This window comes from Bufo bufo, chromosome 2, assembly GCF_905171765.1.
Source record: "Bufo bufo chromosome 2, aBufBuf1.1, whole genome shotgun sequence".
In the NCBI taxonomy this organism is placed as follows: Eukaryota; Metazoa; Chordata; class Amphibia; order Anura; family Bufonidae; genus Bufo; species Bufo bufo.
This window is the reverse complement of record NC_053390.1, coordinates 145,624,863-145,648,569: the sequence shown is the minus strand read 5'-3', so window position 1 is coordinate 145,648,569 and position 23,707 is coordinate 145,624,863. Positions and strand designations below refer to the sequence as shown.

The 23,707-nt window shown below is 42.3% G+C and overlaps 1 protein-coding gene across 3 annotated transcripts in view; it reads right to left on the bottom strand.

Moving 5' to 3' along the window:
* Window positions 1-1,152: 1,152 nt before the first annotated feature.
* The window catches only part of LOC120992535 (leucyl and cystinyl aminopeptidase), a 107,228-nt gene continuing 84,673 nt past the window's right edge, over window positions 1,153-23,707 (bottom strand). For all 3 annotated transcript variants that reach the window (XM_040421570.1, XM_040421571.1, XM_040421572.1), the window contains 8 exons: window positions 21,731-21,819; window positions 19,461-19,644; window positions 12,640-12,796; window positions 9,961-10,139; window positions 8,214-8,375; window positions 2,382-2,522; window positions 1,877-1,958; window positions 1,153-1,286 (listed from right to left, as the gene is read on the bottom strand). In XM_040421570.1, the coding sequence (XP_040277504.1) occupies window positions 1,158-1,286; window positions 1,877-1,958; window positions 2,382-2,522; window positions 8,214-8,375; window positions 9,961-10,139; window positions 12,640-12,796; window positions 19,461-19,644; window positions 21,731-21,819 (1,123 nt within the window). In that variant the 3' untranslated portion in view covers window positions 1,153-1,157. The remainder of the gene's footprint in view (window positions 1,287-1,876; window positions 1,959-2,381; window positions 2,523-8,213; window positions 8,376-9,960; window positions 10,140-12,639; window positions 12,797-19,460; window positions 19,645-21,730; window positions 21,820-23,707) is intronic.

Below are 23,707 nucleotides of genomic sequence, written 5' to 3'. Positions count from 1 at the left end.
CTGGCCAGCAGCCACTGGTGCCCTGGTGAATGCTGCACTGTGGTATTCGGTTTTGCTGGGGCGGTATTTTGTGCTGCACTATGGTATTTCTGGCCCTGCCTACTTCTGTTATCTCTGCCTACTTGTGTTGCCCTGCCTTCTGTCACTTTGGACTCCTCTACAACTTAGGGCCACTTTAAGTTCCCTATCAGCCCCTGATGCTGCACGATGATTTACATGTATCTAGAATGACTGCTGAAACAATAGAACAAATCCTATGGTAAAAAAAAGAAATGCTGCCACATTGCCATTAGAAAGGTCATTTAATAATAAACAGATTTTTAAGATTTCCCTAAATTAGATTTTCCCTTTATTGACCTCATTACATATTGCAGTGCTTCCAAAGTGAGTGATATCATACAAGTAGCAGGGGCTTATTTAATTAGCATGTACAGTCATGTAAGGACAGTGCAATATCATAGAAGACAAGCTTGGTATAAAACATAGTGCATCTCAGCAGACAGTCATGAAAAAGTCATTTCTATTGCCTACCACTAGTTTGAGAATTCACAATTCTCTACTGTGTTACATTTGTATCTGCAAACATATAGGACCACTCTATAAAAAAGATCACTCTAGTCAGCAGTGATTCGCCATGGACATCCTTGCAGCTTTACAATTTTTCACAAGCCAAATGCAAAACCTGAGGGGGAAGAAGGCAGCTAAACACTTAACGTATTCTTATCATTTTTCAAACTTCTTTCCAGTGTTAAAATGCAACAAACGATAAGGAAAGTTCCTGTCCTAGTAACAAATCCCATTCTCCATTGTGAATATGGCTGTATTCAATATATACATAGTCTAAAAGAAAATTTGTGCTGTTGACACACACTGCATAGAACCTGCACGTCAAGGGTTTACCGGGCAGGTTAAGCACAGTGGTCATAGAAATTGCTTTCCCATGGAAGCCACTCTTGGCACAGTGCGGTAATAGTCACAACTCTGTAAGAAATACAGTCTCTCTCCATAATAACAGTGACTCGTACAAAAGAAGATTCTTCTTTTTGCCCTGAGCTATCAAGAACCCTCCGGTAGTCCACACAAGATTGCAGGCTGCGTGACACGTCTGTGCTTTAATGGCCTGTAAGTGTCACCCGACACAAATTCGGATGGGTGAGCTACAGCCAGAAAAGGTTGTCATGGTTTTTGGCAATCCAATCGATGTTCAGTTTGATGGTTTCAATGGCCTCTTTCACGCACCACATTTCTCTGCTTTTGCCCTTAGTAGAATTGAAGAAATTAATCACCTATAATAAAAAAAATATGTAATATTTAAGTATGAATGTATCAAATGTCCAGCAGAAGTATAAGCCGAAGATACACAGGAAAGTCTGCAGCAATAATGAAAATCGCTAAGTAATTTTCACTGACAATTGTCTTTTTTAGGGTGCAACCAGGGTATACACAGGTATTCCCTCAGAAAAAAATCTCAAAGTAACCTGCTATACACCATAGTACTCTCTTGAGCAAGAGGGTGTAGCAACTGCGGAGAGATAAAATCCCTAGGCTTCCACCATTCAATGGTTGTTGGAATAAAAAAGAAAAAAAAAGAAAGCATAACAATAGAATAACAAAATAATATAAAATAACAAAAGAAAAAAATACTCAGTAAAACCCAGTGGTCTTTGATTACAGGCTGCCAGCAATGATGTGCAATGGCTGCAAGTGCCCACTGCAGTCAATCAGTGGCCTCAGCAGTCAGTGCATGGCAATGCCAGAAGTACAGCACGTGACCTCCGAGGCCACTGACTATTTGCAGTGGTCACATGCAAACATGGCCACCATTATTATATAATATACATTTTTAGACAAAGGTATTTAAAGGTAAATGACTAACCTCATTTAAGTAAACCTCTGTACCGAAATGAGCAGTAGTCTTGGTCACGATGGACTGTATAGGGAACGAGCCAGGAAGGAATCTAACAAGAAAATCATTAATATTAACAGAAAATCTTTGACCATATGCTCTACATGAACTAAAGGATACCAGGAAGGAAAAACAAGGGCTATTGGCATGTCTACCAAATGGGCAGAGGTGTACCAGGCCACCAATGCATAATCTGGAAATGTGCCTCCCACCTACCATATTTATAATTCTAATGTCTTATGTGACAAAAGGTCTTTTGGGCCCCTTAGGCACCAAGGACGGGGTGTGACTGCTCCCACTATAGCTACCCCCTTCTAATGGGTTAGCTCTTGATGGTGAGATGTCTGTAGCTGGTCAGCGTGCTCTTCATTCTCACTCATTCTCTGCCCTCTGATATTAATGGCCATAACACAATGTATGTAAGGCAAAGTATTTATTTAGGTACAATCTTTGTAGTGGACTCATTCATGCTTACTTCTGAGTAATTTCATCCCAGTTCTGTTTGACAAAATTCCAAGCCAGCACATGCCCAGGAATATTCTCACTAATGAGCCGGATAACAGTGGGAAAGTCCTGTGATCTTATACCTTCTCCATGAAGGCTGGCGGACATCAACCTGGGGTACAGAATAAAAATTTAGAGTTATGATAAATGAAATCACCTATACACACTGGAGTTTATACATTTAGAGACCAAGAGGCACATTTATTAAGACCGGCATTTTAAACGCCCTGCACTGGCGGTGGATCTGCCGCAGTTACGGTATGTAGAAGCGTTGGCCTCTACATAACTTCGTCGGCTCCAACTTCGCTTCTAAATGTAAGACAGCTTCCTTGCCGTCTTACATTTAGACCATTTTTTTACGCCTAAAACAGGCGTAGAAAATGGTAAATGAGACAGCCTACCGGCCTGTCCCCTTCCCCGCCCTTTTTTAGACCTGGCGTGAGCTAGGATTAAGTCCATAAATCAAAATGACCTTTGCACCGCAATCTGCGCCAGAAATACGCCTAATTTAGGTGCATTTCTGTTTAATAAATTACCCCCCTTCCCCCTTCCCCAAAGAATTTTCTAGTCTGCTACATCTGTACCTAGTTTGAAATAACAAACTGTATTTTAGGATCTGGTAAAGAGCTTTCCTTAGCTTCAGGTGCAATATGAACACATGCTAGGGCCCCAAACTTGTTACAAACTATGGAAAGCTATGGATCGTTGACAGTCTGGAGTTTGGCCTAGGTGAAGCCTACAGACCACCAATAGCCTCTTAGGCTATGGAAGTTATTTGGCCAATAAAAGTAAAATAGGAAACTTGGCAGAATGTAATTATAAGTTGACTATGCTATATTTAAATAGCATAAAATGTGGGAACAGGCCTCACACTGTATATTGCAGCAAAGAGCAAATATGCTTAAAGAAATACTCCAACAAATTTTCTTTAGACATACGCTAATTTACCAGCAATATTCTAGCTGTGTAATTTGTTTCATCCCAGCTCAGTTACATGTATACATTTTTGCCCTTTTCATTATAGGCAGCTGCGTCATGAGATAAGCACCCCCCACCCCCACAGTGTGGCCACCGTTGAGAGTTTGCTCTCCTGTATAAAGGACTTCTGTGAACTATGGGATTGCATCACCATCCATTAAACCCCTCTTGGCAGATCTCAGACCCCTCCCCTCCAAACTCTATCCTCCTTTTTCGGTATGCATAGAGTTGTCTTGAAGATATTGTTTCTGTCCTAAGAGATCAGGAGAGCAGTGATACAGCAGGCAAGTCCCTACAATGAGTAGACTTAAAAAAAACTCCCTGGACTCACATTGTCTGTCTATGCTATTTATTTTTACATTTTTCCTTAATTAGTTAAACATATACTTACAATACTCAACTATACACACAATGCTGCAGCCACAGAAAAACCACAAACTCAAAGTGCATTTTTTTGAGGGAAGTAGCTTCACACTGCTTTCCCCCTGCCTCCTGCTTGTAAGAGCTGACATGAAGAAACCTATCACAAGCAGGAGGCAGGGGAGAGCAGGGTGATTCTGCATCACATAGGATACAATGAGACTCTGCATAAAGAGGGAACAGAGTTTTTTTCAATAATCTATCACTTGCTACTGTTAAAGGGCATCTGTCAGCAGTTTTGCACCTATGAAACTGGCTGACTTGTTGCATATGAGCTTGGCAGCTGAAGGAATCTGTCCCATGTTCATTACGTGCGCACATTGCTATCTGGCACAGACACAGTGCAAGAAAGAGGCTCACCGTCAGCTGTCTCCTGTATTGCTTGCCTCTCTCCTGTACTGTGCCTGCGCAACGGACGCTGCAGTGCGAGACTTTAGGAGAAGTCAGAGCCAAGTGTAAAGTCAATGGGTCCTTAAAAAATGTAGATGAAACGTGTATGATATCTGTATTTTGCAAATACGCAAAATAAATAAGGTTGTGTGCATGAGGCCTAATACTGAAACTTGAGGGAACACTATAGTATGATTGAACATGCCATGTTTGACTTCATCGCCTCAAGAAATAAAGGTGGCAGGTCCATACACAGTTGGCCCTGACGTCTCTTCATGGCACCAGGAGTATGACGGGAAAAAAAGTTTGATGACTGAAAAAAAAGTTTTACAAATTTTTTTAATTTTGAGAACTGCATGATACATATTAAGAATATAGTATTTTGTATAATTTTTTTTTTATCATGCTACAAATATTGGTTACAATTTTATGGAAATGAATGACTGCATAGCGTTTAATTAAACTAGCAATATTAGTTATCCAACAGTGATGCACATAGGCTTTCTGCACTAAGAAGACATTCCCTGTAACGGCGAAGACAACGTGATGAAACAGAGATGAAAGCAGAAACTTGATGAAACATGACATCATTAATTTCCTACAAATTGCAGAACATCTGCTCTTGATTGTGTTTAGCAAAGGAAATATTTACTCTACAGAGGATGCAGTGAAGTCCACTGGATACTATTACTGGCAGAGAAGAACACGCTTCATACACACACACAGCTATGAAGGCATTCTCTCCAACGCTATGGAAGGAATTCATCATGAGGGTAACTGCTGAAGTCAACAAACACTTTTGTCTAGAAATGCTACTCTAGTTTCTCGATGCCACCACCCTACTGGAGTGGGGTCACAGTGATCAATCTGGAATTAACATACATGGCCACACTCATTTCCCATCCACTTTTCAAAAGGGGCAAGGGTGGAGTAAAACGACATCAAGTCACAAAAATTAGCTCCAAGCGGCACTTGTGACTTTTGTTCAGCCCAAAAACTGCCATACCCTTATGATATATTCCTACCTATTTATTTTCTTGGCTTCATACATGTACAAATTAAATAAATGCAGCAAGATCACTACTGTCTAGCACTATGCCGGACTAAGAATCACAACACAGATTCCTTTGGTCTGGAAAAAATTGTTATTTTACAAATTAATAGTATTCACATCAAGTCTACCACATTACAGTCTAAGCCTAATAGGCCATTTTTAATTCCTTGTGGGAATGTGTGGGATCACCTGGTCCATCCTGGTTCCTTGATTTCTGAAGGCTGTTGTAGAACTTGCTGCACTTTCTGTAGTATTCACAATTTTTATTGTGTATTCATTTCCCATTATGACAACTTATCCCTTATTCACTTCCTGGTTTTGGAAACCTGACCGTGTGACTGTACCAGCTCTGTAGAAGGAGGCGTGTGCCCCGGGTGCCCTCCGTTAAAGAGGGAACCGCTATGATTTACAGTATAGCAGAAGCCAGACACCTGCGTACTAGTCTCAAAATGCAATATTACAAAAAAAAAAAAAAATTCTACATGATGCTAAGGCTACTTTCACACTTGCGGCAGTGTGATCCAGCGGGCAGTTCCGCCGCTGACTGAAAGCATTTGTGAGAGGGATACGGATCCGTCTCACAAATGCATTGCAAGGACGGATCCGTCTCTCCTCTTGTCATGCGGACAGACGGATCCGTCTTGTATCTTTTTTCACATTTTTACCGGTCTGCGCATGCACAGGCCGGAAGGATGGATCCGGCATTCCGGTATTTTGAATGCCGGATCCGGCACTAATACATTCATATGGGAAGGAATGCCGGATCCGGCATTCAGGCATGTCTTCAGTTTTTTGGGCCGGAGATAAAACCGTAGCATGCTGATCAAAACTACTGAACTGAAGACATCCTGGTGCATCCTGAACGTATTACTCTCCATTCAGAATGCATGGGGATATACCTGATCAGTTCTTTTCCGGTATAACGCCCCTGTGACGGAACTCTATGCCGGAAAAGAAAAACGCTAGTGTGAAAGTACCCTAATTTGAAGTTAGGTGACGTGACACCCAATCATACTGCGCTGCCAGCGACCTCTGCAAATATAAAGTGCCCGCTGCCGTTCACAGTTTAGAAATAAAATATAAGAAAATAATAGTCAAGCCCTAAAAATAGGAGACCTATTGATGCAATCTTTTAACATTCAAAAAGCTATAGATGAAGCTATACAGGGAGTGCAGAATTATTAGGCAAGTTGTATTTTTGAGGATTAATTTTATTATTGAACAACAACCATGTTCTCAATGAACCCAAAAAACTCATTAATATCAAAGCTGAATATTTTTGGAAGTAGTTTTTAGTTTGTTTTTAGTTTTAGCTATTTTAGGGGGATATCTGTGTGTGCAGGGGACTATTACTGTGCATAATTATTAGGCAACTTAACAAAAAACAAATATATACCCATTTCAATTATTTATTTTTACCAGTGAAACCAAAATAACATCTCAACATTCACAAATATACATTTCTGACATTCAAAAACAAAACAAAAACAAATCAGTGACCAATATAGCCACCTTTCTTTGCAAGGACACTCAAAAGCCTGCCATCCATGGATTCTGTCAGTGTTTTGATCTGTTCACCATCAACATTGCGTGCAGCAGCAACCACAGTCTCCCAGACACTGTTCAGAGAGGTGTACTGTTTTCCCTCCTTGTAAATCTCACATTTGATGATGGACCACAGGTTCTCAATGGGGTTCAGATCAGGTGAACAAGGAGGCCATGTCATTAGATTTTCTTCTTTTATACCCTTTCTTGCCAGCCACGCTGTGGAGTACTTGGACGCGTGTAATGGAGCATTGTCCTGCATGAAAATCATGTTTTTCTTGAAGGATGCAGACTTCTTCCTGTACCACTGCTTGAAGAAGGTGTCTTCCAGAAACTGGCAGTAGGACTGGGAGTTGAGCTTGACTCCATCCTCAACCCGAAAAGGCCCCACAAGCTCATCTTTGATGATACCAGCCCAAACCAGTACTCCACCTCCACCTTGCTGGCGTCTGAGTCGGACTGGAGCTCTCTGCCCTTTACCAATCCAGCCACGGGCCCATCCATCTGGCCCATCAAGACTCACTCTCATTTCATCAGTCCATAAAACCTTAGAAAAATCAGTCTTGAGATATTTCTTGGCCCAGTCTTGACGTTTCAGCTTGTGTGTCTTGTTCAGTGGTGGTCGTCTTTCAGCCTTTCTTACCTTGGCCATGTCTCTGAGTATTGCACACCTTGTGCTTTTGGGCACTCCAGTGATGTTGCAGCTCTGAAATATGGCCAAACTGGTGGCAAGTGGCATCTTGGCAGCTGCACGCTTGACCTTTCTCAGTTCATGGGCAGTTATTTTGCGCCTTGGTTTTTCCACACGCTTCTTGCGACCCTGTTGACTATTTTGAATGAAACGCTTGATTGTTCGATGATCACGCTTCAGAAGCTTTGCAATTTTAAGAGTGCTGCATCCCTCTGCAAGATATCTCACTATTTTTGACTTTTCTGAGCCTGTCAAGTCCTTGTTTTGACCCATTTTGCCAAAGGAAAGGAAGTTGCCTAATAATTATGCACACCTAATATAGGGTGTTGATGTCATTAGACCACACCCCTTCTCATTACAGAGATGCACATCACCTAATATGCTTAATTGGTAGTAGACTTTCGAGCCTATACAGCTTGGAGTAAGACAACATGCATAAAGAGGATGATGTGGTCAAAATACTCATTTGCCTAATAATTCTGCACGCAGTGTAGAATTTTTTTTTTAAAAAACACTCCTCAGGCAAGGATTGGCTGAGCGGGCATCTCCTGGCATTTCCAGTGTCTAGATGGACCAGCAGCGACCTGGTAAATGTTGGAACAGTAGTAAAAAGGGATTGATGAGGTGAGAGTACTTTTATTTTTTTTTACTGTCTCTGAGCCCTTTCCTAAAAATGATTCCCCAATAGACAACCCCTTTAATATTATAAAAATAATAATACGTACCACTGTAATTTTTTGCCATTATATGTGCTGGCAAGTCCTCCCAGCATTTTCATCTTCTCTGCTTCAGACAAGGATGTGCAGTACATGTTGTACAGATGCTCCCACCCGTCATCTGTGCGGGCTCCAACTTTAAATACAACTTTCCTGACAGCTGTTGGGAGACTAAAGAAAATAAACAACATAAACAATGCATTTGAGATCACAAATGAATTCAAGATGATCTATATTAAAAATATGATGACCTCCAGAGATATAACTACCCTGCCGAAAATAACACCAAGCATTTTGTTTGGCCACACCAGAAACTATGGGGGTCCTTTATGACCAGATAGAGGCCACGTCAGTGGTGTATATCTGGCGCAGATTCTCTCGCACACCATGGTGCCTCTACATAAGTTCAGCGACCCACCGCCAGCTACAGGGGTTTATAAAGTGCGTCCTCTAGAACGCCGGTTTTGCCCCTATGTGCTTTTATAGGAAAACACAAAATGTTGAGTAAATGTATTTAATGCGCTGAATTTCCGTTTTCTTCGCTATTCATGCCTGAACCTAAATTCAGTATTATGCTGATCTCCTACTAACACAGGGGTCAGCAACCTTCGGCACTCCAGCTGCTGTGAAACTACAACTCCCAGCATGCAAACATGCTCAGCTATTCTTCTAACTCCCATAGAAGTGAATGGAGCACCCAGGGAGTTGTAGTTTCGGAGGTTGCTGATCCCTGTACTAACACAAAAGGAGTGAATTATAGAGGCTTAGGCGTTAGTTAACGTTTCTCCATGATCACTGCGCCGTGTAAACATGACGATTAGCTGACATATATGAGGAAACTTGTTGTTAATTGCATATTTTATGTGGGCGCAAAAATTATCATCTGTTGGCAGCACAGCTACCCATGTAAGCAGAGAATGTGCTGCCAACAAAATGTAAAGTGTATGGAGATGAATGATCGTACTTATGATCATTTGTCCAGATACAGGAGGATGTGCTACATTTAAACGTACTATACGAACAACAATTGACTTGCTATATTGTTGATTGGCGTTCATTTACGGGCAAATTACCTGTCCATGTAAAATGAAACAGGTAAGTGACTTAAAGGCGTTGTCCGGTCTTGGAGTCCACAACCCCTGAGTTCCTAACCTGTCCCCGAGCATAAAAAAACAAAACAAAAAAAACACCACACTCACCTATTTGCATTCCCGCTGCTGGTCCACTTTCAGCCACTTCCGGTCCACACAAGATCGGGAAGCTGCTTGGTACCATGATCCCTGCAGCCAATCACAGACCTCAGCAGTCACAGCGGCTTGAGCGGTACACCGCTGCTGTGACCTACTGTTCAAGCTGTTGTGACTGCAACAGGCCCAGGAAGCGGGTGGGAAGGGAACAGCAATAAGACCTCGGACAGGGGAGCGTTTTTTTAATATTTTGGGAAGCATGTTTTGAACCCAAGCGTTGTCGGCTCCAAGATCAGACAAGCCATTTAAATGGCTTTTCCAGCCTGGTAATACTGTTGACCTACCTACAGGTTAGTAATTCAACCCTAAACCTGTGGGAAAGGGGATCAAAGTGAATTGTGCCATCCAGTTGAGTCCTTCCCTGGGGATTGTAGAAGCCGGACTATTAAAATAATGGTTCACTTTTTAGAACTGGAGATCAATCCCCGCCACCCCAAATGTAGCTCATACACTGTCCTCGGTAGGAAAGAAGTAATTTTGTAGCCTATAGACTAAGATAAAACTCTTACTGTGTCCCATTGCTTCGCCAGGCATTGAACAGCTCAGTAGCATTGTGAACACAGTTGATATCATCACGCATACACGCTAAATCCAAGAGTAACGATCTTAGTTCCTGTTCAGACAATGATCCATCATCCGTCCACTCTTGTTTGTTAATTTGACGGCTTAAAAGGTCAAAGGCCCGGGTCTATAATACAACATAGAAGGCAGTTAATGTAGCGCTCCATATTCAAAAGTGATATTTATGAGGTCAGGTTCACACAAGAATACAACAGGCACATATTTAGGCCTCATGCACATGAACGTATTTTCTTTCCGTGTCCGTACCTTTTTTTTTTTGCGGAACCATTCATTTCAATGGGTCCGCAAAAAAATAGAACATGTCCTATTATTGTCCACATTACGGACAAGGATAGGACTGTTCTATTAGGGACCAGCTGTTCCGTTCCGCAAAATACATACGATCGTGTGCATGAGGCCTAAAGCTGTTATGGCATAAACATCACACATCCTTTTGATGCTATCAGCTTGCGTGAACTCACATTCAGACTAGGTTTTGAGGCTGTATAGGTGTGTATTATAGGGGTGTGTACCAGCCAGTGGTAACATTAAAGGGGTAGGACAGTTTCAGAATACAGAAGTTAATAAGTGAATGATAAAAGTCTTAACATCTAATGTAGTTTTTGGAAGGCCCTTATGTATGGATACAGAAAAGTATGCTTGTTGTTGGGTTCTCCAGTTTTTTTTTAAATTTAAAGCCCAGCCTGCTGTTCCTGTGCAAAAAAAATATATACAGACCTGCTCTTCTCTGATCTGTTCCAGATCCCTTTACAGGTCTTTCGGTATGTAAGAAAACATGCCCAGTTAGATATCCAATAAATATAAAAATGGTAATTGGAAATACTTCTGATGCATTAGCAGTACAGTACTGATTTTTGAACAGATGGGGTCAAATGTGCCAGTGCAGCCAATGATTGACCCCAACGGTGATGTATCTCTAAGAGCTTATGCACACGACCATATATATTTTTGGCCAAAATGTACATCAATGCCTCATTCAACATCCAGCATAGAGGCAGGGCGGAGTGCTGGTTGCAGAGTGCTATTGCATTTGTGTTTTTGAGTTTGTATGTGTATTTCGCCATAGCGATGTGCACCTGCATATAGGGTTGTGCTGACTGAACCCCCCACATTTTTTCTTTGTAGTATATATTGGAGGCGTGGCGATCTCCTTTGAGTCATGCACACCTGACCAGTTAGTCTGCCCTGGAGGCTGGTTTTAAAGTCAGTATAAAACTGAGTCTGCTTTTACAGCGCCTACCAGTAGCCATTTGGCTCCAGGAGAAGTATATGGTGGGCTTAGCATGCATGTTGGTACTTGCATCCCTGGATCCGATGAAAGCTGTCACGGCACCACTTTGTGTGGCTATCATGGCCCATAACAGGTAGGTACTAGTGTTAGGGACCACTCAGAGGCGACCTTGACGTGGTGAGTGGCTTATTACGCTTTGGCCAAAATGTACACCAATGCCTCATTCAACATCCAGCATAAAGGCAGGGCAGAGTGCTGGTTGCAGAGTGCTATTGCATTTGTGTTTTTGCGTTTGTATATATATTTTTTAGTCCAAAAAAAAGGGATAACAGCCGTGTGTGGATCCATTGTAACAATGCCTGTCCTTGTCCGCAAAACGGAACGGACATGGAATGCACACGGAGTCATTTCCGGTTTTTTTCAAGCCCCATTGAAATGAATGGTTCCGTATACGGACCTGTAAAAAAACGGAATGGAAACGGAAGAAAAATACGTTCGTGTGCATGAGCCCTAAGAAGCACGTTTCCAAGGAGGCTAGTTATTGGCTGCAGCGGAGCATATAACCCCGTCCACCCGGAAGTTTACAGTTGGGACCCCGAAGACCAGTGATAGGAGTTGGAATTGAGTGGCGGGAAGCCGTTGAGTATGTTTTTTCACAGGTAAGGCAAGTTGGGGTTCAAACTTAAAAAATAAATAAAAAAATAAATACCCCTTTAACTTTAGTCTGTATGACTGTCTCAGACTTTTTTTTTTATTGTACTGAATATTTTTATTTAATTCACATTTGCCAAATTAAATTCACTGCATATCCTAGAAATGAATGACACAAATAATGTCTTTATCATTATCAGTGTAGTCCATCTATTAGTGTACCTAATGTTAAAATTTAAAGAGATTGTCTGGTTTAGAAAACAAAAACCCTGTTCAGCAGTGCCTTCATTAGACACCTTCATCAAGTAGCCAGGCGGAAAGTGTAGGGTTCTCTCTCTCTCAGATCCAGCATGTTTGTGCATTACATGGGCAGCCAATTAACATAAATGGACATCACGTAATGCTTCATTTGTCCCGTGGAAGTGCTAAAGGGGACTTATAATAAAAGAGAATCTTCACAAAGCACCTATGCGGTCTTAATGGTTTCAATCTTCACTGCAAGTCCTACTCACAAAAATCTGTATATTCCATAAGGTAACCCAGCAGGTTAGAGACCCAGCAGGTGCTTTGAAAAGATTTACACACTGTGTGACAAAGGGAGGGACTGCTGACAAAGGAATGGGGCGTTGAAACAGAATACAGAATTTGGCAGATTTATCACTGTAATATCTGATTTTGAAACTTCACCTAAAGAGGGCAAAAAGTAATAAAAAATTATACACACCTCTAAGTTTGATGCCACATCAAGGAAGCCCTGTTTAGCCAGGAGACTCTGGATGATGCGGAGCTGCTGAAGTGCTTGTCTGATTGGGACAATGTCCGTTTCATTTACAAGATAGGAAAGGAAATCAAATACCTTTGACAGCGGGATCTTTCCAACACTTGTAAAATAAAGCAACAATATAATTAGTTATCCAGTGAACCTACAACCAATTCACAGTAATAAAATAAAATAAAAAAAACACAAAAAAACACATAACTTCAAATGTAATACAAATATAACGAGAGTGCAAGTCTGATTGTGGATTAAACCAATCTCTATGGGGTCAAAGATACCAAGTAATGCATTATGTGACATGTCTCAGTAGTTAACAGGGTCTATGAGGCCATCTTCAGTTGCCTAGGAGAGCCAGGTAGTGAGGATCACAACTAGTTTTCTGAAAGTGCAGTCACTCTTTAATGCACTTTAGACTGCATTATGATGTCTATATGTAATATAAAACTTTTTGGGAATCTGAATAGTAATTTATAATATCAAAGATTAAAACTGATCACCCCGAACTGGAAGGAGGCCCTGGGACTGTTAAAGGAACATCTAATAGAGCTGGGGATAAACATTTCTTTAGGACACAGAAGTATTTTATGGAGGGAGAGAGTGCCGGTCGTCTATTAGCTACTATCATTAAAGCACAAACTGGCCCCTCTTGTGTGTCCTCTATTAGGTATATGCAAGGGGAATTAGTTACCAGAGAGAAAAATATAGGGGGAGTATTTCATGCTCATTTCAAGGAAGTCTATCGATCTAGGTTGACAGTTAGCCCGAAGGATAGAGAGAAATACTTAGGCATGGTATACCGATGCCTAATTTGTCCGTGGAACATCGAGAAATGCTAGATGGGGACATTCAATTAGAAGAACTTGAATTGGCGCTACGATCCTTTCCGGATGAGAAGGCACCTGGAGGAGATGGCCTACCTGGGGAATTCTACAAGAGGCACCAAGAGCTATTGCTCCCACACCTCCTGAATGTCTTCAAGGACTCTTATCAGGCAGGTATTTTACCCGGTTCGATGAGAGAGGCAATCGTGGTGGTGCTCCCAAAACCGGGCAAGGACCCTACACAGGCAGACTCTTACCGGCCTATTTCCCTGCTGACGGTGGACATTAAAGTGTTGGCCAAGGTTCTAGCTAATAGGTTATTGAATGTTATTTCCACTATTATTCATGAAGACCAATGTGGCTTTATGCCTGGAAAATCCACATCCCTGAATCTTAGGCGTCTGTTCCTAAACCTCCAGCTGGATAGGGGGGAGGAGGATGGCTGTGGGGCTGTGATCTCACTCAACGCAGCCAAAGCTTTCGATAGCGTAGAGTGGGATTACCTCTGGGCAGTTATGTCCAAAATGGGAATTGGCCCGGTGTTCATTAATTGGGTGAAGTTGCTTTACAACCAGCCAAGAGCTAGAATTAGGAGTAAACAGGGGGGGGGGGGGGGGGTCTTCCCGGCGTTAGAGTTGGAGAGGGGTACGAGGAAAGGCTGTCCCTTGTCTCCTCTCTTATTTGCCGTTGCTATAGAACCTCTGGCTTGCCTGCTCACAACCACACCACTTCTAAGGGGTCTGGGGAGAGGAGACATGGAGGAACGTGCGTCGCTATAAGCGGATGACATGCTGCTGTATGTAGGTGACTTGGCCTCATCAATAGACCCTATTATATCACTTATATCTGACTTTGGCAGACAATCCGGATTGCTTATTAACTGGAATAAGTCGGTGATTCTCCCATTGTCTCCACTTCCACAGAATCGTTGTCTTGACCATACTAATCTTAGGGTTGTGTCATCTTTTAAATATTTAGGGGTTGAAATCTCTACCAATCCCTATAGGTACATACTTGACAATATAGCGCCATTACTAGCCAAGTTTAAGCTTAAAGCAGCCTCCTGGCATAAACTGCCCATATCGCTAATAGGTAGGGGTAACTTAATTAAAATGGTGCTAATGCCACAACTTTTTTATATGCTTAATAACTCACCGGTATGGATACCCATGCATTATTTCTACAAGATTCAAGAAATCTTTTGTTCTTTATTGTGGAAAAACAAAAGGAGTAGAATCAAATATGAAACTCTGCAAAGAGGCAAGGATGTGGACGGTTTGGTACTACCTAACCCTTTCATACACTTCCTTTCGGCCCAATTGCAACATTTTAAGGGATGAAGTGTAGCTGGTGGTGCTGGGAGGGGAGGTAGGCTTGTAGAATGGGCATCGGGATGTTCTCCGCCTTTTGCGATCATGGAGGGGGAAGTGGATTCAGAAATAAAATCCTCACCGATTTTGGGACTTATGAGGAAGGTGTGGGTGAAGGCTAGGGAGGTCCTGGGAGTCTCAGGAATGTTAAATATTTCTCCCATATGGAACAATCCCTCCCTACCAGAACTATCTCAATTGACGGAGTTCTCCCAGTGGGAAAAGAAAGGATTTTGGAACATTGGTCAGCTATATTCCCAGAGACTTTTGAAACAGTTTCAACAGCTATGCTCTGAGTTTGGCCTCCATTCCATTCATTTTTATAAATACCTACAGTTAAGACATGCACTAGATGCACAACTCAAACTATCATCACTACAATATACCTCTAATCCGATGCTTAACACAATAGTGGCGGTAGGTTCAGTAAAGGGGGCCATCTCGATAGTCTATCAATCGCTACATGGGGAATACTTGAAGAAATTCCCGCTCAAGGTTAAAACGCAATAGGAAAAGGATGTTGGGGCTGTAACTGATACCCAGTGGGAAGAAGTACTGGCATTGACCCCGAACTTATCTCTTAGTGAAGCAGCTAGAATGTCACAGCTATTCATGATGCATAGGGTGTATAAAACTCCACTATTTATGTATAAGGTGGGGTATAGGGGAGACTCATCCTGTCTAAAATGCAGGGAGGCGGGGGCTGATTTATTCCACATGTTATAGAGTTGCAGTCCCTTGAGATTATATTGGAAAGAAATAATAAAACTAATAAATAAAAATTTTCTCCTGATCCTAAAATGTGCTTGCTTGGTATTTTTGATTCTGATAACTTACAGGCACCTGTCCTTACAGGAATAAAAACAATCTTATATCAGGCATGTAAAACATTGGCAGCGAAGTGGATACAGCCGCTGCCTCCGAGCGCAACTGAGTTTATTGCAAGGTTAAATGTTGTGATAAGGTTGGAAAAGGGGGTCTATGTTAAACGAAATTGCCTCTCAAAATTCAAGGCTATTTGGGGTCTCTGGATAGATTGATAGATAGATAGATAGAGATAGATAGAGAAAGATAGATAGATCTGGAGTGTGCAGTCCCTGGTCAGCTCTTGATAGAGGACTGGGAGGTATAATAGGGTGAGGTATGTCTGAACTCTAAAAAGGTGTGTGATGTTGCTGGTACATTGCCGCTGCCCCTGGGGCACTTCATTGCCTCTTTTCATTCTAATTCTCGAGGAACTAAAGGACAATCTGTACTATTGCTATTTTTGTATGAATTTATATAGGCCAAATGATGTTACTTCGCTTGTCTCAAGGGGGGAGGGGGATTGGTTGAGGGCTTACACTCAATAATCATTTACTATCTCATTGTGATGGGTTGGTCAATAATATGTCCACCTGGATCCGAACTGAAGTGGATTGTATGATTGTAAAGTGCAATTTGTTTGTTATTGAAAAATTCTATAAAAAAAACATCGGATTATAAAACTGATCATCCCGAACAGTGTTTGCTCACGCAGGAAAGAACTATACTGATTTGAACAAACACTGTTCATGGATGTGTGGCTGTAGAGGACTACTTCTTACACTATGACTGGGCTAGAGCAAAGATCTTGGTAATGTTTTAAAGCTGATGAAGCAATAAATAGAATTAAACCAGAGCACATAGAATAGGGTCCCAGTGAGAACTGCATAAACCTGCAATTCTCACCCCTGACCTGATTTCTAAAGACTGTACCTCCAATTTTATGGCAGCTAGCACTGTGGTCCTGGTCTTGTTTTAAAGCTTAGATTGTCTGCCCAATCATAGCTTGAGATATCATAGGTTAAAACAGCCCCCTTATCCAGCTAGGTGTGATCTCAGTTAGTGTAGAGGAGGAAAGGGAGCAGTCAAGGACATGCAAACAGGCTGCAGGGAGGAAATACAGATTCGTATTCACTGTATATGACCACAGAGGGAGGGTATCATGGACTCCTATGCATGTTATCAATCCCTGTTCCCCCATTAATCACTTTTACAGTAATAGGGATAATGATCATCACTAGAGATGAATATCTATTATATTTCTGACAGCTGGAAAAGGTTTCTGAAACTCAGAATATAAATTTTTTGTCACTGGCTGCCACCATAAATGATCATTTTAAATTTGTATGATGGGCATAATGGTCTCTTGCATAGGGGCTGCATTACACAGGGGGCAGCACTGAAATAGGTGCAGGCTTTACGGTTATTTGAATCTCCATAGAAGCTCATTCAATAACACCTGTTTACGCAATGCCTTTGCACCATTTTGACTGCATTGTATGTCACATGGCTTAGTTGCAGCTCTGTCCCATTCAAGTGAACTGCAATACCAATCACAACCACAATACAATGTACGGCGCTGTGCTTAGTACCCTCTCAGACCGCTGCAAACTCACTGGAGCTCGGTGGCCCTTGTGCGTATGGCTACTACAGACCCTGTCTGCCATTCCTTAGAGATGGGGTCAGCCACAGTATGTCAGATTTTTTTCTCTACTGGTTTTGCACAGGATAAGAGGTGCCTGTGGTGTCAGACAGCTGATTATCTTTCTTCCCTCCATAGAGATAAACATTTCTTTCTGCTGAAGCTAAAACGTGGACAAAGACATTAGATAAAATTCTGCACAAACAAATCTGACATCTTCAGCCCCTATTACGTTACAAGACGAGGATATCTAATTCACACTGGGGATCATGTATATTGGATTTTTCAGTCATTTGTGTTTGTTTTTTTAATTTAGCAATTTGAAATGAAATGGCAAAATCTTAATCTGACTGTTATGGAAGAAGTAATAAAAGAACTGATTAAAGTGAATGGGAGCAGCGCTGCAGTAAACGGCTCTGTTCACTAAATAGTAATCCCAGGGCCGGAGCGAATGGAAAAAGCTGATCGGCCAGGTTTCCTGAAGTCCGATCAGATTGGATATCAATGGCCTATGCTAAAGGGTGTATGACACGGGCAGATTTTCTGCCCAATGATCACTAACGAGCCTTCATAAGAACGCTCGTTAGCGATCATCTTGCAGTGTAATACTGCCGCCGATTGCCCGATGAACGAGCAAACATTCATCAGGCAATTGTGACACGCTTAAAGAAAACCTGTCACCTGGATTTTGGGTATAGAGCTGAGGACATGGGCTGCTAGATGGCCGCTAGCACATCCGCACTACCCAGTCCCCATAGCTCTGTGTGCTTTTAATGTGTAAAAAAAACCGATTTGATACATATGCAAATTAACCTGAGAGGAGTCCTGTCCCTGACTCATCTCACGTACAGGACTCATAAAGCACACAGAGCTACGGGGACTGGATATTGCAGATGTGCTAGCGGCCATCTAGCAACCCATGTCCTCAGCTCTATAGACAAAATCCCGGTGACAGGTTCCCTTTAAAAAAAATTGTTTGCCGGTGGCAGATAGCGCTGTCTAATTACAATCTACCACTGGCAAAGCACTAATCAGCATGGGGACGAGCGACGGCATAATGATCGCTCCTTTCCATGCTGTAGAGGAGATCGCTGCATGTCATAGCAGCAGACTCCTCCACTAGCAAGCAGGTGATTACTGGGAAGGAACGCTTCCCTCCCGATAATCGTCTGCCTGATTGGGGGGTCTTATACACCCATAAGGATAAGCGATCAATATAAAAAGTCCTGAAAAACCTCCTTTAAAGTGTTGTTAAACAGTTTGCCAAGTTTCCGGACAACTGATACACCTAATAACAATTCAGGACAGTAAATGTCTGTCTCCACTGAACGCAGGTTACTGATATGAAAGGCATGTAAAAACTACTTTAGTCTTTAATCTCTATACTATACTTTTCGTGTTGTTTTTGGCGAAAGCAGACAGCTTTGAATGTATACAATTGGTGTAATAGCAGTGTTGTCTGCGGCTGCTTTGCTCAACAGGGTATTTATCTAAAAAGAAGCAAGCGAGGGTAATCAGAATTTGGGCCAGTCCAAATGTGTGCATAGCAAAAACCACAAGATGCTGAGATTTGTTCACTTAGTAATGTCAATAAATCAGCCGTGTGTTGAAACATCCAGAGCAGGTCTGAGGTCGGGAATATTTCCTGTCCAGTATGAAAAGCAAACAACATTCCAATAAAATGTACTGCGCAGAAAATACATCAACAGGCAGACAAGAAATCATTCCTTATCTGGGGTTAAAGCAAAAACTACAGGCTCCCAATATTAAAGGCTGCCTCTACCTTAGGGAGCATTCACACAACCGTAACCGTCTGCAGTCCACAAACCGCCAATCCCGGCCGTGTCCATCCTACACTTTCCGCAGGCCGGCTGTCGACCTGCCTATTCTTGTCTGCCAAATGGACAGTAGGACATGTTCTATAATTTGCGGAACAGCCGCACGGATGCGGACAACACGTAAATGACACGTGTGTGCTGCCCGTCTTTTTTGCCGCCTCAGAAATGAATGGGTCAGAGAGAAAAAAAAAATGCATATCGAGCACGGACAGAAAATATAGTCGCGTGAATGCTTCCTTACTGACAGAGAAGCCAGGAGAAAGAAAAAAAAACCGAAAAAAATTCAATATACCTTGAAAGGGCAAACATGTCATGGATCAGGTTGGCTCGATCACTGGCAGCGAAGACAGTGGGGTTTTTTCGCAGCTGGTTAATGAGAGCATCCCAACCATCTTGACCATAATCCACTATGTAGTATCCAGCCATCTTCACATTAAACTTCAGCCAGGAGGGTTCGCTTGGCAAAACGAATTTACCTATAGAGAGAAAAGTAGATTATCCAAACCACAGATTTTTTTTTCTCTATGGGGTAGAATATTGCTCTATGAGATCTTAGTATGATCACCTTGAAGAAGCGTTTTAATCAAAAGTGATATAGCAAATGCTATCACATAGGCATGAAAATATTTTTATTACAGTGGTTAAAAACCACCTGCGTACTGTTCAGACACATTAGATAGTGGCTGGCCGGCTGGTTCAGCCAACAGCTACCTCCACCCCTCCATGTGTTCTCAATAGAGACATCCAGGCCTCATCCACATTCCTTCCAAGCCTTTAAAGTTATGAACATTGGGGTCACTGGGTGATACTCTGGAAAAGCAGGATTTCCAGGCCACTGACATTATGGGTGTCAGGAGAGCCATGTTTTAGAGAGGATCTTTTTCAAGGCCCTCACACTGGAAAGCTGAAGTAGCTGCTTGGTTCCAGCAATCATTAAAGGGAATCTGTCATCATGCATGAAGACCCCACATATTGTTCTACAAGATATTAAAGGTTTCCAAAGGTCAGTTTTAGGGCCTGTTCACATCTCGCTTTTGCTGTAAGTCAAGCGAATTTGTTTAGACATACAGTAAAAAAAAAGTATATCAACATAGGCAATATTATCCTTTTTATTTATTTTTGAAAAAATAGATTTTTTTCAGATGAAACTTTTTTTTTAATAACGATTTGAAGGCATGATCTGTAAAAACTGATACGTTTAAGGGATAGAAACGTGTTGCCTTGCGTTTCCATCCATCTCCCATTCACTGAAGTGTATCAAAAAAAGTATACATTTCAAAAATTATGGTACGCCAAGTTATACAGTCCAAAAAAACATACAAAACTGTAAACAACGACAAACTGAGTTAGGCTACATGCACGCGACCGTTCCGTGTTTTGAGGTTCGCAAATTGCGGAGCCGCAAAACATGGATGGCGTCCGTGTGCATTCCGCAATTTGCGGAACGGCATGGACAGCCATTGATATAACTGCCTATTCTTGTCCGCCAAACGGGTTATATTTTTTTTTTTTGCGGACTACGGAACGGAGCAACGGATGCGGACATTGAAGTCAATGGGTCCGCATCCAAGCCGCAAAAAAACTGTGCATGTAGCCTTAAAAGAATGCACTTTTGAACTACGTTTGCCCAATTATACTCTATGGGTACATCAAGGCATATGTTTCTATACATTTTGTTTTCAAACTTATCCGCTTGACGTACAACAACAAAAACGAGATGTGAACAGCCCCTTAACATAAAGGGAAAAAGTTATAAAGTAGAATAGCCAAGTGGGCGATCCCGGTCTAAGAAGCAGTCATGTAGCTGGCAAGTCATCTTCAGCAGCATCTGGTGCAAGCACAATGGCGGTCATTTACAAAGGGCAGCTTTTCACACGGTCTTTGTTTACCCCTCTGTGCCGACAGAGGATTTGCCAAATTTGTCACAATGCGTGCACCTAGTCATAAAGTAGGCACACCTCCAGCAATATGTGCGCCAGAAGTAAAAACTACCCCAGCCCCTGACTGGAGTAGTTTTAAGCCAACATTTATACCCGTTTCCAGGTGTAAATTTGCCGGGGCCGAAATCTTGGCCTCCACCACTCCTAAGTACGGTGCAATGTGCTGATGAGGCAGAGGCCAGAACACCTCTGGAGCCAGCTTGTAACCGGACTGCATGACTGCCCCAGATCCATATAGTAAATCATAAGTCAGCTATTTTTGTCATTTTTCGGTTTTATTGTGGCAACTATTTTTGCAAAAGTGTAGTCATTGACTACAACTCTAACTTGCGGTTTACTACTAGTTGAACATCTTTAAATTTTTGGGTTGAAATACTCCTACTTTGTAGGTAATTAAAGGGAAACTGTCGGGAGATTCATGCTGCAGTGTTTTAGGGTAAAAAAAAATCTGTAACAAGGGAGCTTGGCGAGATGTCCTGCCGCCTGTGGTTCGGGCAGCATGAATCTCTTTGGCAGGTTCCCTTTAACAATAAGGAACATGCAGTGGCTGACATGTATCCTCCATTCTTTGTACCAGGGCAAAAACAAATAAAGGGGTTTCTTTAATGCTCTAATTACTTACCTTGCTTTTGACTTAGTAAAAATGCTGAAAAACATGCAGGTCCTTCACAGGGTCCAAATGTATAAGACAGAGGCACGTTCCACAGGGTGCTAATGAAAAGAAAATGAAATTACGCATGGATTCCATCTAATATAGGAAACATACATCACGCACAAAGGCGTTTATCCATACTAGAACACTACTGGACTAGGATTGTGGGAAACCCCATCTACTGTCAGTAATATAAAAAGGACCTGGAATCACATCGGACACCGGGGGAGATTATTGCCCGTAGCAACCAATCGGATTCCACCTTTTATATTTCAGAGCTCCTTTGGAAAATAAAAGTAGGAATCTATGGGCAACTAAGCAAGTTTTCCTTTACACCAGTTTTCATAAATCTCCCCCGGGGGGTGCAATATCATCCGTAGGTGGCTTGGTGCGAAGTGACTCACAAGTGAAGGTCAGTCAAGTGCTGATGTTTTTCTTCTACAATTTTGTTCCTTAAAGTGAAACTATCATTTTTTTATGTGTCGACAAGTGTTTTTGTAGTATATTTTAATAGAGAATTATGTTAACTTTTATAAGAAAACTGAATGTAAAGTATCCCCTTAGCAACACTCTAACTCAGCATTGCGAAGGAAATTCCATCTTTAGTCTCTACTAGACACTAGAAGACAGATCTAGTACCTGTAAGATACAGAGGCAGGCTGTGTAATATTCCAAGTGTCCCTGCATATTTGATCTGCTGTCAGCACCTCTCATGAGTGCTAGGAAGATAGAGAGGACGCTGCTACCAGCGCTGACAGTAAGTGAACTGTGTATTGCTGTACAATGGCGGCAGCACTCCTCTCTATCTTCCTAGAGCTAACCATGGACATACTGGGAAGATAGGGGTCAGCACTGCTGCCATGCAACAGATCAAATTTGTAGTATATTTGGTAACATATTACACATGTAAAGAGGCAGCACCTGGAGCAGGGAGGGGAGAGGCAGGTTGAGGAGTCTGCCTCTGCATTCTACAGATAGCAACAATCAAAGAGTTCCTGATGGAACACTTTACATATAGTCTTCTCATAAATGGTAATAAAGTTCATTACATAAACACTTTGGGGGTCATTTATTAACCTGAAATACGCCTATATTAGCCATATTTCAGGCACAGATTGTGTTGCAATGGTTAGTTGCGCCGCAATCTTCGACTTTTCCCCGCTCAAGTCAGCTCTAAAAAACTTCAGCGTAGTGTGGATGGGGATGGGCCAGCAGGCCCGTGTCATTCATCATTTTCTACGCCTAGTTAGGCCTCATACACACGGCCATTTCCCGTCCGTGCCTGTATTGTAGCCCGCTATCAGCGGGTCTGCAATATGCGGGCCCCGGCTGTATGCACCCTGCATCATGGATGGGGACCATTATCTTGAATGGGTCCTCAATACGGAAGGTCCGGTGCAGAACGGAGGCACAAGCCTCTGCCTCAGGGCTGCACCACCAATGAGGCCAGGTGAGGCGATCGTCTCAGGCAGCACCAGGTGGAGGGGGGCAGCCGAAGGGCCATGGGCTGAAGGGAAGGGTTTGGCATTGGGGAGGGGGGTGCTGTTTCAGGTTTTTGCCTCAGGCAGCAGAAAGGCTAGGTGCACCCCTGCTCTTCCCTGCAAAAAAGCAGTGCATGCAGTACTTTCTTTGCGGTGCAGACGGACCACGGACTCATTGAAGTTGAATGGGTCTCGGAATTTGCACAGATGTTTCGGTCCCCAATGCACGGAATAGCAGATCAACGGCCGAGTGCATGAGGCCTTAGGCAAAGAAAATGGTAAAAATGTAAGCCAGCTAGGAAGCTGAATCACATTGAGAAGCGACGCTGGATGCGCCAAAGTTATGTAGAGGACTGCGCCTCTACATAACTTCGGCGATCCACCGCCAGTGGAGGGGCTTTATTAAGACTGGCGTTTTAATAAATGACCCTAATAAATTCACTGTCTCTACACGTTAAATAAATAA